The sequence below is a fragment of the Brachyhypopomus gauderio genome, chromosome 9 (genome assembly GCF_052324685.1).
Source record: "Brachyhypopomus gauderio isolate BG-103 chromosome 9, BGAUD_0.2, whole genome shotgun sequence".
NCBI classification, from domain to species: Eukaryota; Metazoa; Chordata; class Actinopteri; order Gymnotiformes; family Hypopomidae; genus Brachyhypopomus; species Brachyhypopomus gauderio.
This window is the reverse complement of record NC_135219.1, coordinates 19,755,722-19,772,854: the sequence shown is the minus strand read 5'-3', so window position 1 is coordinate 19,772,854 and position 17,133 is coordinate 19,755,722. Positions and strand designations below refer to the sequence as shown.

The 17,133-nt window shown below is 46.6% G+C and overlaps 2 protein-coding genes across 2 annotated transcripts in view; one reads left to right on the top strand and one right to left on the bottom strand.

Annotated features, from left to right (window-relative positions):
- Positions 1 to 11,153, top strand: part of afdna (afadin, adherens junction formation factor a) — a 69,914-nt gene extending 58,761 nt beyond the window's left edge. The window contains 4 exon segments of the mRNA XM_077016107.1: positions 3,659 to 3,793; positions 5,410 to 5,950; positions 9,331 to 9,418; positions 9,535 to 11,153. Of these exon segments, the coding sequence (XP_076872222.1) occupies positions 3,659 to 3,793; positions 5,410 to 5,950; positions 9,331 to 9,418; positions 9,535 to 9,688 (918 nt within the window). The 3' untranslated portion in view covers positions 9,689 to 11,153.
- dusp23a (dual specificity phosphatase 23a) lies at positions 10,832 to 13,311 on the bottom strand. Its single transcript, XM_077017786.1, has 3 exons — positions 13,235 to 13,311; positions 12,478 to 12,831; positions 10,832 to 12,302 (listed from the first exon to the last, which is right to left on the bottom strand). The coding sequence occupies exons 2-3, from the start codon at positions 12,751 to 12,753 to the stop codon at positions 12,078 to 12,080; spliced, it is 501 nt and encodes a 166-aa protein (XP_076873901.1). The 5' UTR covers positions 12,754 to 12,831; positions 13,235 to 13,311; the 3' UTR covers positions 10,832 to 12,077.
- Positions 13,312 to 17,133: the final 3,822 nt, after the last annotated feature.

The window sequence follows — 17,133 nt, the reverse complement described above, 5'->3', positions numbered from 1 at the left end:
CACTAACTACAAATTATGTTCATCCACCTTTGACTTGTACAGTTTTGTCATCATCCCAACATTGTCCTGAATATGCAAATACAGCTAGATGCTGTATTCCTGTGTGTGATGATTTTTTTTTTTAAGCTGATGTTTTGTGCAGTAGTTTTTCCAGAAACCTGTAACTTATAGGCTAGGGGTGTCACGATTTCAATATTAAATCTAAATCTATCGAAATTTCGTCATGATTTCGAGCCTCGACGATCCTTCCCTCTAAGCTATGCAAGCACCCACACTACGCAAAGTAAGGCCTGGTTTAAACTAGACACGTCGCGAGGGTCCGCGCGCCAAAAATGACGTAATCGCGGAGGCTCCGCCCGTGCGTGCTGGAGATTCGTGAGGTCGTGCTCCTCTCGAATTTTGTAACTTCGCGCGCGCCGTGCTTCAGCTCAATGAACCAAGTCATGTTTTCTGGGCTCATACACCTTTAGAAGGTGGAATTAAAGCACCTAATTAAGTTAAATATTTATACATATACTCGTAATGAATCGAAATAATTCACTTTTTCATCACATTATTTAATGGTTGTTTATTTTCAAAATGCCCAATCTTAACATCTTCACGTTCTCTCGTTTCGTCCTGGAATTACAAGAGGCTCATATTTGTTAACGTAATACAAGAGAACTGTTCAGTCAGACAGATATTTGTTGTGAAACGAAGTAGTTACACTTTCAAGCATTTTCAAGTACTTTAGCCTAAATCTCAGCACTTAAAACCTGAAACACAAAGCAACATTAAAATTCTTCAGGTAAATGTTCATTCCCCTGTTTTTGAGGGGTGTTTCTTTATACTACCACATATCGTTTTGGAGAACACTGCAAAATATAAACGCCTCCTCCGCCGTTCGTGCAGGTTAGCGCGAGGCAGGGTTGCCACACAAATATCCCGCACAAAGTCAGTGTAAAATCCACCCTTCAGAAGCCTAAACTAGCCCAAAGTTGTTGACTGAGACAAATTAAGTATTATATCTTGATCGATTCTTAGTGTTGACTTGTAATTCTCGCGGTAGCCCAACTCGAAAGTAGCCCAAATAACCGCACCCCACGACCCCAGGATTTTTACCCACGACTGGATTTTCAAACAAGCCCAATTTGGCGTGAAAACCACGAACCTGGCAACTCCGGCGCGAGGTGTGCAGAGTCGCGCACTACAGTCACTCGCGAAAGTATAATCCATAATAATAATCCAGCCTTGGCGGCACAGTGCCGTGCGGCCGTTAGGGTTATTTAAACAAATTGAAACATGGGTTTGTGGCGAGAGCTGAGTGCAGGACGTTGAGGAATGATTTCGTTGGAGGATCGTACTCTCTGTCTGAGATTTTTTTATTTTAAAATTTTTTTGCTGATGCTGGTTACAGCGTGGCACGTGCCAGTGATTATGCCTCGGCATGCCAACGGTGGCACGCGTGCTATAGGTTGCTGACCCCTGCCATAGACTAATCTAAAACTGGCATAGGCCTCACTGCTGTAAATCGAGAATCGAATCGAATCGTGACCCTACAATCGGAAATACAATCGAATCGAGGATTTAGAGAATCGTGACACCCCTATTATAGGCTATTGAGCCTATAAACACTAATCAGCTCCTTAAATCAATCGTTTCACGCACGTATGACAAACACTGGCGCTTCTGTCGAGCCTCCATGGTACGAGGACGTCATGTGGTTCCAGTAGCAGCTGATATGGGAGAGCTCCCCCCCCCAGTACCTGCATGCGTGCTGTGAGGGGCCAACGCAGCCCACCGCAGGAGTTTACCTTTTTGACTTTTATAGTTTAAGAAACTAGCATGCAGAGCGCTGGCAATCGGGCTCAACCCCCACTCCCCTGCCCAAACCCGCCCCCCTCCCCCCCTGCTGCTTGTGGGAAGGGAAGGTCCGGCCTTAGCTCCAGCGGAGGGTGGAGAAGCAATGGAGGGGATTCCTCGCTGGTTATCCGGTGAGCGAGCCCTTCTCGGCCTCCGCTGGCGCTAATCGATCCCATCCTGCCCAGGAATGTTACCGGCAGCGCAGTGCTGCAGCCCGGCCCACTGCCGCCAGAATTTTCACATTTGTCTTCTCTTTTCCCCTGTCCTTTTCTGTCATTCTCTCTCTATCTCATTATCCCATCTTGACACCCCCCCCCTCGCAGCAGACTGCTGTCCCAGCAATCTCTGTTCTAGACTTGGTACGTTTTTAATGCTCTTCGTGTTGTCGTCCTGTTCCCACTCCACCTGTGTCTCAGCTTGCTCATCCTCCCCCCCCTGGTCAGGGTGAGCTCCGCAAACCTTTGAGGGGGTCTTCTACCATCTCAAGTAGGAAGTGGGAGCTTCCGCAGGAAATCCATTCTGGGGAAAAGCGCTGTTGTAGTTCCCTTACATCCTGGGACAACTGCTGCTTCGAAACGGTGGCTAAGAATTTAACTAAACGACATATTAACTCATGAATAATGTTAATAGGGTCCAGAACAGTAGCCCAGAGTTTAAGTAGCCTTTAATTAACCTAACCTACACATAGAAGTCTGAAAATAATCCCCTTGTAGTGCTTAGACGCTAAATTGAAGCTCCTGGATTTACAGTTCATGAACCTCTCCGTTTTTTCCGAAGCTGTCGCTCCGGTGTGGTGGGAAGTGAGAGGACGGGGCCGGTCGGTCAGTGCATGTTCCTCCGGCCCACGTCTGCCCCTCCCCCACACTCGAGCCTCGGTTTGGAGCTTGCCCCGCCTCCTGCCACGCCCATCATCCCCCATCAAGCTGTGTGTGCTCGTGCTGCTGTGCTTCATCACGTCTCCCTCCTCTGTGCTGTGCTTCCTTCCCCAACCCCAGTCACCCCATCCATATCAGAACGCCGATGCATTTGCGTTTCGTCCAGTGTGCATTTTGTCCATCGCAGCTGTGGGAAAAGCTTCATATGAAGTGTTTACATCTCGTCGTCGTGGTTGTTGTTAAACGGTGTGCTGTGTTTGGCTCGGACGTGCCCGTACCGCCGTGCAGCTGTTGTCTGGTGCGGTCGCATGCGTGGTGGTCATCTGCATGTGTGGCTGTCGTCCATGTTGCCTGGGTGAAGTGCACAGTGTTGTGTCCCAGGGTCCTACTCGTGGCCAAGTTCAGCTGAATTGACACCCCTCCCCACACACACACACACACACAGCACAACAGCATTAGCTAGTGTGGGGTATGTGTGGTTCAGGGTGGGTGTGGTTCTTGCACCAGCAGTCAGCTCAAAGCACATGGTTATATACGCACTACTAAAATAATCAGTTTTACTATATTCATAGGGAGAGTGAGAAAGCAAAGAAAGATGTATACATGTGACAATTCTTATATACCCAATCAGCCATTTTATTGTATTTTAATTCATCATTTCTGCTGTGAGGTAGAAACTGGAAGCAATTTGGACCATTTTCTGAAATACCCAGCACTAGCAAATAACATTCACATACATTCTGTTGCCACTATTGGGACAAATAGTCAAATAGTTTGAGGAACGCAGTATAACAACACGCATCACGTTTTGGATTAACTTCCCGTCCGTCCCTGTTCCCCAACATGGAGCTGCAGCCCGAGTCTGCCCAACTCCTCGCCGGCGTTTCTCACCCGTGTGTGTGTGTGTGTGTGTGTGTGTGTGTGTGTGCACGCTCCCTCAGCTCCAGGACGAGGAGCGTCGGCGGAAGCAGCAGCTGGAGCAGATCCGTAAGCGTGAGGCGGAGGAGCGGGCGAAGCAGGAGGAGGAGAGACGCTGGAGGGAGGAGGAGCGCGCCCGGCGAGAGGCCGATGAGAAGGTAGAACGTGACCCTGGGGGTGGAGGAGGTGTTGGGGTGGGACCTCCACCCGTGCCCTCCGGCCTCCACCCACACCCTGGGAGCGGCGCCCTCCGACATAATGCTAGATTATGTTGACGATGAACTTGGCGTTTTGCTTGGAGGCATCTTTAGAGTAAATGAAAGGCTTTGATTTTGGTAATTACGGGGTGGGGCAGGTCTTCAGGCAGCGTTTCTTTGTTCTCCACACAGCTCCGTGCCGTCCCTTCATGAAACGAGACGCACGCACTTTCCGGGGGAGCCTACTTGCTCTCCGTATGGGGATTTCTTTGTAATTCTGCCCTGAAAACATAAATTCCCATGTCAAAATATTTGGACTTGTTAATATCTCAGGCCTGTAACTGACACTGATCTGTTGATATATGCCAAACTCATTGTAGTTCGCCCCCAGGACCCTTTCATGTGGACAGACCCTTGGATATGTACATTGCTGAAATAAAGGGTCTGTAATGTTTCACATTTCCCTGAACCAGAAGTGGTTTACTTTGTGTTCACATTAACACTGACCTTTTCCAAGGCTAATATGGATGATTTCACCAGAAGCTGTAAGTGGTTGCAGCAGAGACTCCTACAAGTTCCCATTTTACTGGGATGTAGAGAGCTAACCATCTACTTTTGTAGCTATAGAGAGGGTTTACTTGCTGATCTGGTGACAGCAGGCTTTTAATATTTCAGCCAGTACATGGAACATTAAATTGTTAATTCGTCATAAGTTAAATTGCGTCTCTATAGCACCTATTTGTTACATGTCCACAGTCTCGGTTACTTATGAAATGTGTCACCGGGCCATTGAATTCCCAGTGGTCTGGCTTTACCTCATCCATCACAAGGGCCCATTCAGAACATTGTCTCAGTGTGTGTGTGGTCATTCCGATGTATTTAGTTTGTGCGTCATCTTCAGACCACTGGAAATTTAGAGCCCAGCTGTGATGTCCAGTTGCATGCTCCCTGTCCTGTGTTTGTGATGTATCCCCGACCCCTTCCCCATAAAAGCATGGGAATCACTTGTCAGGTTTTATACAGAGTCCAACGTTTTTGTTGGGAAGCCATTGTCATTCCACCGCAGCTGGGAATGTCCCACCTTGGTTTGTGGAGGTCATTCCAGCCACGTCCACCCCCCGAACCCGTTCTTTCATCTGTGACATCCCCACTACACACTAACCCAGGGGACCCATGTACACAGAGCAGAGCAGCCTTTACCACTGCCAGACCACCAAAATGCCAGCCAGACCCTAAAGGACTTTTAATCGTGACTTGCTCAAGTCTTCCCACACCATTCAGATCCAATCCCATTTCTTCATGCGCCAAGCAGTCTTCCTTGCCTCTCTGGCGCCTCCTGGTGGACTCAGAATTAACTGCAGGCTAGAGCATATATCTATGTATCCAACATCCTGTGAAATATTTTTCTCAAGTCATTGTCATCATGCCACTTTGGTATATCACAGCAGCGATAGCTATAAGCTCGTCGGGTGTTGGGGCCTGGTCGCCGACCGGACGCGAAGGCAGAGGAGCAGGCCGAGGCCTGGCAGGGTAGCTGAGGTAGCCTCTAACTGGCTCTTCCCCTATTCCACCCTCAGAGGAGACAGGAGGAGGAGTACTACGGCCGCCTGGAGGCGGAGAGGCGGCGGCAGCATGAGGAGGTCGAGCGCAAGCTGCTGACGCCAGAAGAGCCTGGTCTGTACAGACCTCCTCTCCCCCGGGACTACCAGCCCCCGTCACCCACCACTACCCCCGCCACTAACAACAGCAACCCTCCTCCGACCCCGCCTCAGAGAAATACCTCCTACCTCAAAACCCAGGTCGTCTCCCCCGACACCTTGTACACTGCCAAGTTTGTCTCGTACAATGACGAGGAGGAGGATGAGGAGGACGCAGGCTTAGCAGGTCAGGTTAAGCTCTCCGCCACCCGGAAGTCGTACGGCGACCTGCCGCCCGCCCAAAAGCCCCAGCCGCCTCCTCCAACCGCGCGCAAGCCCCGCCCACTCTCGGACGGCATCTTTCTGTCCAGCTCATTCCAGCTGCCCGCAGCGGCCAATGCCAACAGTACTGCACCCAAGGCAGGGCAAGCCCCTCCCCCTCCCGCCAAACCCAGCTTCATTCCACCAACCAACTCGAAAGGTAGAGCCAGCGAGGAGAGAGGAGGTCCCACGCCCGCCCACTCCTCCTCCGTTTTTATCGCCCCATTGTCGTGTTTTCGTTTGTTTTTTAATTTTTTCCAATTTTTTGTTTTCTTTCATTTTCCGTTTATGTTCCTTTTTCCATCTTCTAGCGAGAGACGATTCTCTCCAATCTCCCTTCTCTCTCTCTGTATAAATTCCGTAGATCTCGTAGTCGGTCACCTGCGTGATTCGTCTGTTTCCCCATCACTGTGTTGTCGTACTTCCTCCCACTCCCTTGTTTCAGTAGTCAATCCGATTTTATTTTCGTTTTCCAAATCTCCTGTCCCAAATTTTCTCTTCCTCCAATCATCCTGACGGTGTAAAAGCAATCCACAGATCCCATGATTCTACCGTGCGCTCCAAATTTAGTCCGAGTACTGTTGGTTTTGCCGGCCGCTCCATCTGTGTGTGGTTTGCTTTGGGGGGGGTAGGCTCAGTCCTCCGCACGAGTCCAGGGCACCAGACACTGGCTTCTTCCGGCTAGCTGTGGCAGGCTCACAGCACTCCTCAGGCCTCTGAACACTTGGCAAAGGGGGAAAGATCTGTCCCACGAGGCAGGTGTTTTTAGGCATGGCTGGTTAAATTGGCAGCTGATTCCTCAGTATGACCATGAATAGTTTAGGATAGCTAATAGGGCACCATTACTCAAGCTGTTGTTTCTATGTCCTCAAACGCCTCTTGGTTGAAGTGTCTTATGTCATGAAATACGTAAGACACTGTCAAGAAAGCTCCATGTAATTTGCGACAAATATGATTTTGGCTTTATTGCAGCAATTTTTACATTAAAACTCATTTTCAGGTTTATTCTTAAATTGTTCTAAGTATATTAACTGATGAACATCTTTCTTATTTCATTTCTGTAGTAATTCTATTACTTGTATAGGCTCCTCCCCCTCTTTAAATGCATCTTGTACCACTTAAATATCTTGAATCAGATCAGCTGTCCATTTGCCTTGCCCAGAACACCTAGTGACCTTTTAAACAGTCATGCCCAAAAACACCACCAGTGAATCCCAGTCTAACAAAAACGTGACCTTGCATGGGACCTGCGCACAGCTAGCTGTTTCCCCGCCCAACATAGCTGTCAGTGGGGCCTGCTGTGATCTGACTGGCCTTTGTTCTAAATGAGGGGACCAATCACTAACCTTGCTTTCCCACCGCAGTAATGAACCCAGCTCTGCGGGCGCCGCCCCTCGGCCCCTGCTCGGACTGCTGGCTCTAATCTGGCTGTGTATCTACTGCTGTTTGTTGCCTGTGCTTTGCTCTGTCTGTCGGTGTCTCGCACCACGCCGCCCTCGCTGCAGCACTTCTCGAGCAAACAATCTAGGTTGCTTCAGCTGTCGTAGCTTTTTGAGTTTGTTTTATTAGTTGATTTGAGCGTTGTGGCTTCAGAAGTGCTGCAGGCCTCATTCTCGCCTACTGACTGCATGTTTCTGCACTGTCTGTCCTGTGTGTGTGTGTGTGTGTGTGTGTATGTGTGTGTGTGAGAGAGAGAGCTCCAGGTGACCCCTGCAGCTCCCAAGGCTCCACCCTGTCTCTGTGGATGTCCATCTCTCCGCTGGTGGTGACAATACCTCTGAGCTGAAGAGCTGGACAGAGTTTTTAGTTATATTCTCCCCTTTATGGAAAGTCACAAGAGAACTTCTGTTTGCAATGCTTTGTTGCAGCATTTTACATTGTAGCTCTTAACTGGAGCAGTGTCTTTCTGAAGGGGCCAAGCCCAGTTCTCTGTGAATAGCCATCGTTTGGCTCTAGACACACTTGTCCACTGCCAGCGGAGGAGCTGATTTGGTTCACACACATCACTGTGGTTGTGTCTGAACTCCCCCTCCCAGTTCATTTCATCATCCATAAAACATTTTGAAAATAAATCAATCTTCAACATGCGTCTGGTTTGGGGTTGGACCAACCACAACCACTGTGTTGAGTGAAGTCCCAGCTAGTATGAGGAAAGTCGTACTTCCTCATGGACAGACGCACAGACACACGTGAGAGCCTTCTGGATGATGCCTCGGGCAGGTCAGATGTGGAGGTCAAATCGCCAGAGCTGTCGAGTCTCCCACGCCGGGGCTCTAGAACATCGCTAGACCAGTAGAGACGAGGCTGAGAGAACCCTGGGCTCTAGAACACTGCTAGACCAGTAGAGACGAGGCTGAAAGTACCCTGGGCTCTAGAACACCGCTAGACCAGTAGAGACGAGGCTGAAAGAACCCAGGGCTCTAGAAAACACTATACCAGTAGAGACGAGGCTGAAAGAACCCTGGGCTCTAGAACACCGCTAGACCAGTAGAGACAAGGCTGAAAGTACCCTGGGCTCTAGAACAACGCTATACCAGTAGAGACGAGACTGAAAGAACCCAGGGCTCTAGAAAACACTATACCAGTAGAGACGAGGCTGAGAGAACCCTGGGCTCTAGAACACCGCTAGACCAGTAGAGACGAGGCTGAAAGAACCCAGGGCTCTAGAATAACACTATACCAGTAGAGACGAGGCTGAGAGAACCCTGGGCTCTAGAACACCGCTAGACCAGTAGAGACGAGGCTGAAAGGACCCAGGGCTCTAGAATAACACTATACCAGTAGAGACGAGGCTGAGAGAACCCTGGGCTCTAGAACACCGCTAGACCAGTAGAGACGAGGCTGAAAGAACCCAGGGCTCTAGAATAACACTATACCAGTAGAGACGAGGCTGAAAGAACCCAGGGCTCTAGAATAACACTATACCAGTAGAGACGAGGCTGAGAGAACCCCGGGCTCTAGAACAACACTATACCAGTAGAGACAAGGCTGAAAGAACCCAGGGCTCTAGAAAACACTATACCAGTAGAGACGAGGCTGAGAGTACCCTGGGCTCTAGAACACCGCTAGACCAGTAATCCCTAGGTACAGACTGGCAGGTGACCTCCACCTTAGACCGCTCGTCCACACGCCGCCTCAGGTGGGCTTCGAGGTGCTTTGGAACTAACCGAGGACGCCAGCTCCTCAATTTTTGGTCTGTGGTAATGGCAACTTATTGAAACATTACCAAAGGTTGCTGGGTTGCACGGTTGACTAGACCATGTTGATGTTTTTATTAGCACTGTGTTCATTTATGTAACAAAAATGTGTATACTGTTGCAGTTCAGTATACATTTGTATTCAGATGCAGTTCAGTACACAGCATAGTTACTACTGCAGTATCGTTGTACTGCAGCAGAGAAATCTGATTCGCTGAAACTACCGTGTGAACCCAGCAGCTTTTCTAATGCAGTAAAGGGGACAGAGTTGCCATTCAAAAAACAATTTGCCCTGCAATTCACTGTGCATTCTGTTTGTCACCATTTGCTACAAATAAAACAGGATTTAACTCGTACACTGGAAACGCAACAGCAGGAGTTGTAGGATCAGGAGAAGTTTTCAAGGACCCGCGAGAAAAATGGACAAAAGGGTGAGTGTCTCCCTCCAGCTTCAGGCCTCGTAAAGACCTCCGAGGCTGGAAGCCCCTGAGACCTTGAGCTTGTGCTCGTGGGCCACATGTCAACAAAAGGATTTCTCTTGTTGCAGTGGTCAGGACCAAGAGAATTCGATGGGTGGAGCCCCCGAGAACCTCACGTTCAGGGAACGCCAGAGACTCTTCTCCCAGGGTAAGGAGGTGTCCAACAAAGTCAAAGCCTCCCGGAAACTCATGGAGCTGGAGAATGAACTGAACACTAAATAGTGAGTCTGGAGCATCAGCAGCACCGTGTTCTGACCCGGCACTGCACAGATTGGACCCACCAGAGCTTCCCACACACCTCCACGCTCCTCTTGAATTGTAGGGAATAAACTGGACCAGTAAGTATAATTTAGAAGCATCGTCACAATAAGGACGATAATACTGCGTGATTTCCCCTCAAAAGGTATCAAAGATGCGTTGTAATAAAGCACTGTAAAAAAATTAATTTTTTTTATTATATTAATGAATTTGAAAATGCATATTTAGTTTGTGAAACACTATTCTGAAAGATGACTCATTTCTCCTCACATTTTATTTTATTATTATTTTTTTAATATCACTCAGTAAGGTGGGACATTTTAGGGTGGTATTTTCTGCTCTATCTCCATACTTCCACATGCTTTCTCCCCTCTCCTTGTGAAATTAAATGATGAATTAGAGCAGACCGATATCCCAAGTCTCCCAGTATAGAAAACACGAGGGAAGCCATTGGTGACGGCATGTTGTTGATCTGTAAGTCGTGGTTCTGCCAGACTGGAAGTGGATGTGCTCCCGCTGGCATTCCCTCCGTGTTCACATACACTGTCTGACTTTGGTCTCCTTTGGTGTGTCTGTTTAAATGTGGTTTTCTGATTGGAGAGAGTGCACATAGCCTTGTTAGCATGGTTTGGAAATGACGGTCTTCCTTTGGCTTTCAAACTCAGAAGGTGATGTTAATTTTGACTGTTAGCAAGTTTATCATTCCAAGGGAAGAAAAGGTTTCGATTTTATATGTAGAGTTTTCTATTTTCCCTCTTTGAGGTTTATTATTATTGTTGTTATTATTATTATTATTATTATTATTATTATTATTATTATTTGGAGGTTAAACTGAATGGATGCATAGTTGAGCAACACACTGACCAGCTGACACAGTAACCAGCAGCTTGAACGTAGCATGTTAGATCAGAGAGGTGATTCAGTGAACAGGTAAAACGAAAGACACACAAGCCTTGCTTTTGCCTTGCAGGTATTTATTTGGCATAACCTTATATGAGTTACATACATTCTTTTCTATTTATAAAAGTCTGGACTGTTTGTTTTGGAAATTGGTGGAAATCAGACACATCAAGAAAATGTGTTGTCTAATTTTTTTCCTTTGAGAAGAGCCCTCAGACCTGTAGGGAGTTCAGACGTCCCTTGACTACAGTATTGGAGACTATCTTTGCATTGAAGATGTGGTTGTATCTCCATTGACAGTCTTGACTTGCTGGTGTTTGTGTAAATATTTTTTCAGGATTCACACTTTGTAAATTTCAACGATGCATAAGGCTATAGTGTCAATATCCTTTTTTCCTGCTTTACAAACTGATGTATACACAGTCATGTTTTCCATTTTAGATTAAAGAATTTATTTGATTCATTTTAATGGTTGTTACATGTTAGGCTTTTGTAAATCATGAATTAAATGCAGATTTTCCAAAAAATACATATTTTGTAAAGTTGTTTTTCTTTGCCCACTCATCAAATACATTAAAGCTATTTTCATACAGAGTTGCCTTCACAGGCAGTCACCATTATCCAAAATTAATGATGCTTATTTTAGTCATTCTGTCCTGAAGATACCTAGGTGTGGGTCTAGGGTTCATTTGAAAACAAGCTTTTAATGAAGACTTGAGTGGTACAAGAGTCACAAGGACGGAAACTGTATCCATGTCATCTGGCCAAAAAGTGACTTGTTTTTAATTAGAAACTTGACTTTGAAGTCCCTCCTTTGGGATTTTATAGAACATTTATACCAACTTCATATCTAATCAGATTCAAGTTGGTGTGTACGTTGGTATGGTATGTTGGTATGTATGTGTTACTTATCAGTGTTTTCCCAAGTATAAAATATTTTGACGTTTGTGTTGTCAGGAAAACCTGCTCGTCACTAAATGGTTACAAAAATAAGTGAAAATGTAAAAGCCATGTGTCCACGGTTGTAACAATAAACCCCTACATGGTGCTCTGCTCCCTGTGAGAAACATGCATGAGTTCATTCATGGATACGGCTGAACTGATGGATGTCATGTAGGATGCCCTCTGAATAGACACAGCAGCCCTTGTTATACACACACACCCTTACATGGGTGTATGAAATTCTATTACATAACACAGTATTTGTTTTGTATTGTCATCTTTAATACCTTAATGCAGGGTGTCAACCTGAAGTCACCCCCTCCCCCGAGCACAGTACAAGATCTCAGACTACAGTTCAGTCATTTACAACCTTGCCATAAAACGTCCAGGATTGTTAGTGAAGCAGCCCGTGATCGTTATTTTTTTAAATACATATATAAGACACTGCGATAAACTATAGATTGTTTATTTGTATTTTTAAAAAATGCACCGTTGTCACTAACATCTTCGGCTAGTGCGTCTCGGCATTGGCGCAGTCCCAGCGCTTCTTCTCGTGAAGGTCCTGCTGAAACTCCAGCACTGCGTTCTCCTGCTCTTCAGTCTCAATGGACCCTGGACGTAGCTCTCGGATCTTCTTCACTGCCTCCTGTCCGGTCATGTTCCTCATCTTCACCAGGTAGCAGGCAAGCATGGTCCCAGTCCTGCCATGTCCGTGCATACAGTGAACTCCAACACCCTAAGGAGAAAGGGTTTAACCACGAGACAATGGAGGCAACCAACGTCGGATTTATTATTTTTTCATGTTCGCATTAAGTTGTTTAATGTCCAGTATCTTGGACATCTGTAGGGTACATTGCTGAAGAACACTTTACATCTTATAGTCCTTTTTAACCGTATAACTCAATTCTCACCTGCCCTTTAGAATTGGCGTCTTCAACGATGGATAAAAATCTCTGGATTTGAGCCGAACTCGGTGGTGAGAAGTCCACTATGCTGAGGTGATGTACCGTCAGTTCTGGGACGCTGTCACAGTGTGGGGGTTTAGACTCGCATAAACACACCAGATGCTTAATTCCGTGATCGATTAGGAAACGGTAGTTGTGTATCTCAGAGGGCCATGCTAACCCAGCCAGGTTCTGAGGTTCTACCCAAGAGAAGTTGGGTGGTGGTGCGGAAGCGTGCGCCATGCTCTCGTCTCCTGCCTACACCTCCAGGACGACTTCAAAATAAAAGATTAGTCCCCAAAGCATCGGGAGCAACTGGCTCTATGGTAGAGAAACACGTGAATAAAAAAACTGGAACCGTTTCACGAACGCAGCTCAGATACGGACGTAAAAGCGCACCTGTGAAATCTGGAGTTTTGTGAGTGTTTACAACAAACTAAAACAAAATCAACAGTAGCAAAACAAAATATCATGTTCTTGTGCAGTAAAATGTCTCATACAGCACCAAACTACTAAGCATTTTTAGCCGACTGGTCACCTGATAAACTAGTCGCACTAGCCCAAATCAATGATAGATAACGTGAGGACGACCACATACAAATAATTAAGGTAGAGTTTGCAAATCTATGTGTTAAGCTGAACGTTTTCTGTTGTATAGGTTTTGTTAGACAACATAAATTAACACATTCATTTGTGAAAGAAGAAACGGGAAGTTCCCCATTACCTGTGAAAAATGCCCATCTGTATTCATGTAATGACAACACTCAGTAGCCTATAACTCCTCCTACTTTTTGGTCTTTTTACTGCCTTAATTACAGGCCTATATTGATTTACTAATTGCAAAATATATGCAAAAAGGCCTGCAGACAGTGGAGGGTAAACAGAAGTTAACTGAAGGACTTAACAATGACTGTATATAGTTGATATTGGATATGGATTTTATCAGTTGGTGGTGTGACTTTTTTCCATTGAAAACTCACGTTTAGAGAATGTTACAAATAAAAGTCAAATTGCATTCAACATGTGTTTGTAATTTTTTTATACTGAAGTGCCCCCCCTGAGCACTTACCCCCCCCCAAAATGTCTGTGCACGCCACTGTACTATATATGGGTGGTTGACATGACGTGGCTTTTTTTTGGTCCAAAGTGTCAAATATACTTAAATTATAGAAAAATATGTAAAAAAAAAAACTGTGGTGATATTGTTCAGAAAGTGCTGTTTTATATGGATTTACAGAGCATTCATGGGATTAACATTCCTTTTTTTCACAATTTTAAGCCAAACTAGAAAAAACTCATATGGAGTGACTGTCCCAAGCACATTTCACAAAGTTAGATTTTGAATTAAAACAAGAAAATTGATTAATTTTCTGTTTACTCAATAATATATTGATAACCCAGATGTCTACTTTTAAATCTGCTTGACTAAAAGTTCAGGCATAACATTTTGAAGCCACCCTTAACTAAAACATTTTGTCCCAAAAATGGATGTCATATGGTGTGACGCCATATTCCTTTTTTTTTAAACGGGCAATTGTTTGGAGACCTTTGGGGAGTGGGGGTCCTCTTTCTTTCAGGAGATAGAAGAAAGCCTCAGAGAGTTCATGTTTAAAAAAAAAAATCAAGTATATCCTCAAGTATATCTTTTGGTGTGACACATATTACACAAAAATGCACAAGTTAAATTGCTTTTCAGTCAGTATTACCTTTAAAACTATATTGTCACATTGTAGTTAGCATGGTTTTATGGTGTTAGCGTAAAGGCACATTGCTTAATGTCATGCTAAGTACATGAAACCTCATATGGTGGGACACATTATCATAAGGTGTGACAGGGTTTTCTTGTCACACCATATGATCATTTTGTCACACTATATATGAACTGTGCATAAATACATAAATAATGATCTTGATACATTTTTATAGTTAATAGTTTGTTGAATATTTTATACTTTTAATTTATTTTGATATTAAATGTGAATAATAATCATATATTATCTACACCAACTCAATTTGGTGAATCACTGCTATCCCATTTTCAAGCTGAATCCATGGTAAACTACATCATTTTGTCACTCAAATGTTTCCCTTTATTTATTTAGTTTGAGGCAGATTTCATTAGATGACGAGAGATGGCACACTTTTAACAGATTTTAATGATACAATATCAGCTTGCTGTTTGATCATTTTACTTATTCTCATTCTTAAATTAATTTATGCAATAAATATTAAAAAGTTCAATGACTTACCAAAGATTATTAGAATTCGTGTAACCAATATTCAGCAGATTAGAATAAAAGGTATAACATCTAATGAATACAGTAAATGGATTAGTTAATGCCTTATAAGCATTGTTCACTACGTTGAGTAGAATTCACTGTTCAACAATTGTGATTTTGCTGTAACTAAAAATGATTTCAGTCACTTGTCAAAAGTTTGGTTGTTTGGTAAATGCAGATTTTTGCATACAGATTGCTGTGTGGTGTGACGCTGGGCGGCGGCAGACGGACGAGACACAGAGTCCTTATTCTCACAGACGTCACTTTATTTACACAGAGAGTTGCGCAATTTAGCGCACGAAGAACATATATTTAACACAGCAACGTGTAACAGACAACGACGAGCACAAGACACTGCGCGAACGCACATTAAATAGACAGACCACATCAACCCCACGTGATGACGAGACGAGCCACAGGTGAGACGGATAATGACAAGACGCACCCACACCCACGGAGGTACACAGACGCAGACGACTAGACGCAGACAACATTAACACACGCCCCAAAGGAAGGGTTCGGGGACCGTAGCGTGACAGACGCCCCCACCAAGGGCACTACCCGTCCCGGGGTGCCAACAGGACTGAGTGCCCCGAACCCACGTCGATGGGCGGATCTGAAGCGCCCAGTCCTGCGTCTGGGAGATGACCGCCCTCGGCGGAGAGTCCGCCACGCACAGTCTAGAACACCCTCCCTGGGAAGACGGGGGAAAACACGTTAGACACATTTAACGGGACATTCACAAACACACACACACAGGTACACTTACACATAGTGGAACGAAAGGGAAAAACGGGTTAGGCACACAAATGGGAAGACTTACGAACACTGGCATACACAAACATGAAACAGGCGCCAGACTACGCGCCAGGAGTAGAGCGACAAGGGGAGAGAGATCGGGAGCTGCCGGTGCTGCAGCGGACGGTCCTCCTCCGGTCTTTGCTGCGGATCCTCCGCTGGGTGCAGCGCGACCGGCGGACGTGCCGGGCGCTGCGCGACCGGCGGACGCCCCGAGCGGACCGCCTGGGAGATCCCCTGCGGTCTCCATCTCCTCCTCCTCTTCTCCTTGGTCCCACTCCATGGACTGCTCCGGGCTGCCACCCCGGGAGCAGTCCATCCTCTCTCCTCCGGAACGATCGGAGGATGGGACCGTCTCTGGTGTCCACCTCCCCTTTACAGTCCCAGCGGAACACTCAGAGGGAGGCGGACTGCCTTCCTCCTCCGACTCGAACTCCTCCACCTCCTCGTCGTAGCCCACGGCTGGTGCGGAGCAGTCTGACGGAGGGTATTCGTCGTCTTCCTCCTCCTCTTCCTCCCCATAGACCACGGCAGGTGCGGAGCACTCGGACGGAGGGTAATCGTAGTCTTCCTCCTCCTCTTCCTCACCGTAGCCCACGGCAGGTGCGGAGCACTCGGATGGAGGGTAGTCCTCCTCGTTCCCCTCTCCCCCACCATAGTCCACCGTGGGGGCGTAGCAAACGGATGGAGGGTAGTCCTCCTCCTCACCGTAGTCCACGGTGGAGGCGGAACAAACCGAGGGAGCCTGATCCTCTTCCTCCTCGCTCTCCGATTCCTCCCCCTCGAACTCGCTCTCAGGAGTCTTCTCTGTGGAGCAGAGTTCGAGGGAGCCTACCCTCAGGGGCGAGAGGTCTCTGGTGGGACAGGGGTGTCGCTCCTTCCACATCCGCACCGCGGTCTGGCGGAAATACTCCGCCATTTCCACCGTCTTGGCCTCCCGAGACCGAAGCAGCATGATGCTGCATAACGGGTCCTGCTCCATCAGTTCGGGAGTTACGGTGGCCGCGCGGTGTGGGGCAGGAGCAGAGGCATGGCGGCGCTTGCTGGGCTTCTTGCCCTTCTTTGGCCGGGTGGTGTAGCCTGGCATGGCTTGTTGTGTCTCTGACGACTCGTCGTTCTGTGACGCTGGGCGGCGGCAGACGGACGAGACACAGAGTCCTTATTCTCACAGACGTCACTTTTTATTTACACAGAGAGTTGCGCAATCTAGCGCACGAAGAACATATATTTAACACAGCAACGTGTAACATAGACAACGACGAGCACAAGACACTGCGCGAACGCACATTAAATAGACAGACCACATCAACCCCACGTGATGACGAGACGAGCCACAGGTGAGACGGATAATGACAAGACGCACCCACACCCACGGAGGTACACAGACGCAGACGACTAGACGCAGACAACATTAACACACGCCCCAAAGGAAGGGTTCGGGGACCGTAGCGTGACATGTGGCATGATTTATCATATGGCGTGACACCATGTAATTTGGTGTGACATTCAGAATTTTGAAAAAAAATAAGGCTTTTTGATAATCATA

Coding starts and splice junctions, on each gene's coding strand:
- dusp23a (XM_077017786.1), bottom strand. CDS start 12,753: ATGGCGCACGCTTCCGCACCACCACCCAACTTCTCTTGGGTAGAACCT. Junction 12,303..12,477: donor ACGCCAATTCTAAAGGGCAG/GTGAGAATTGAG, acceptor CTTTCTCCTTAG/GGTGTTGGAGTTCACTGTAT.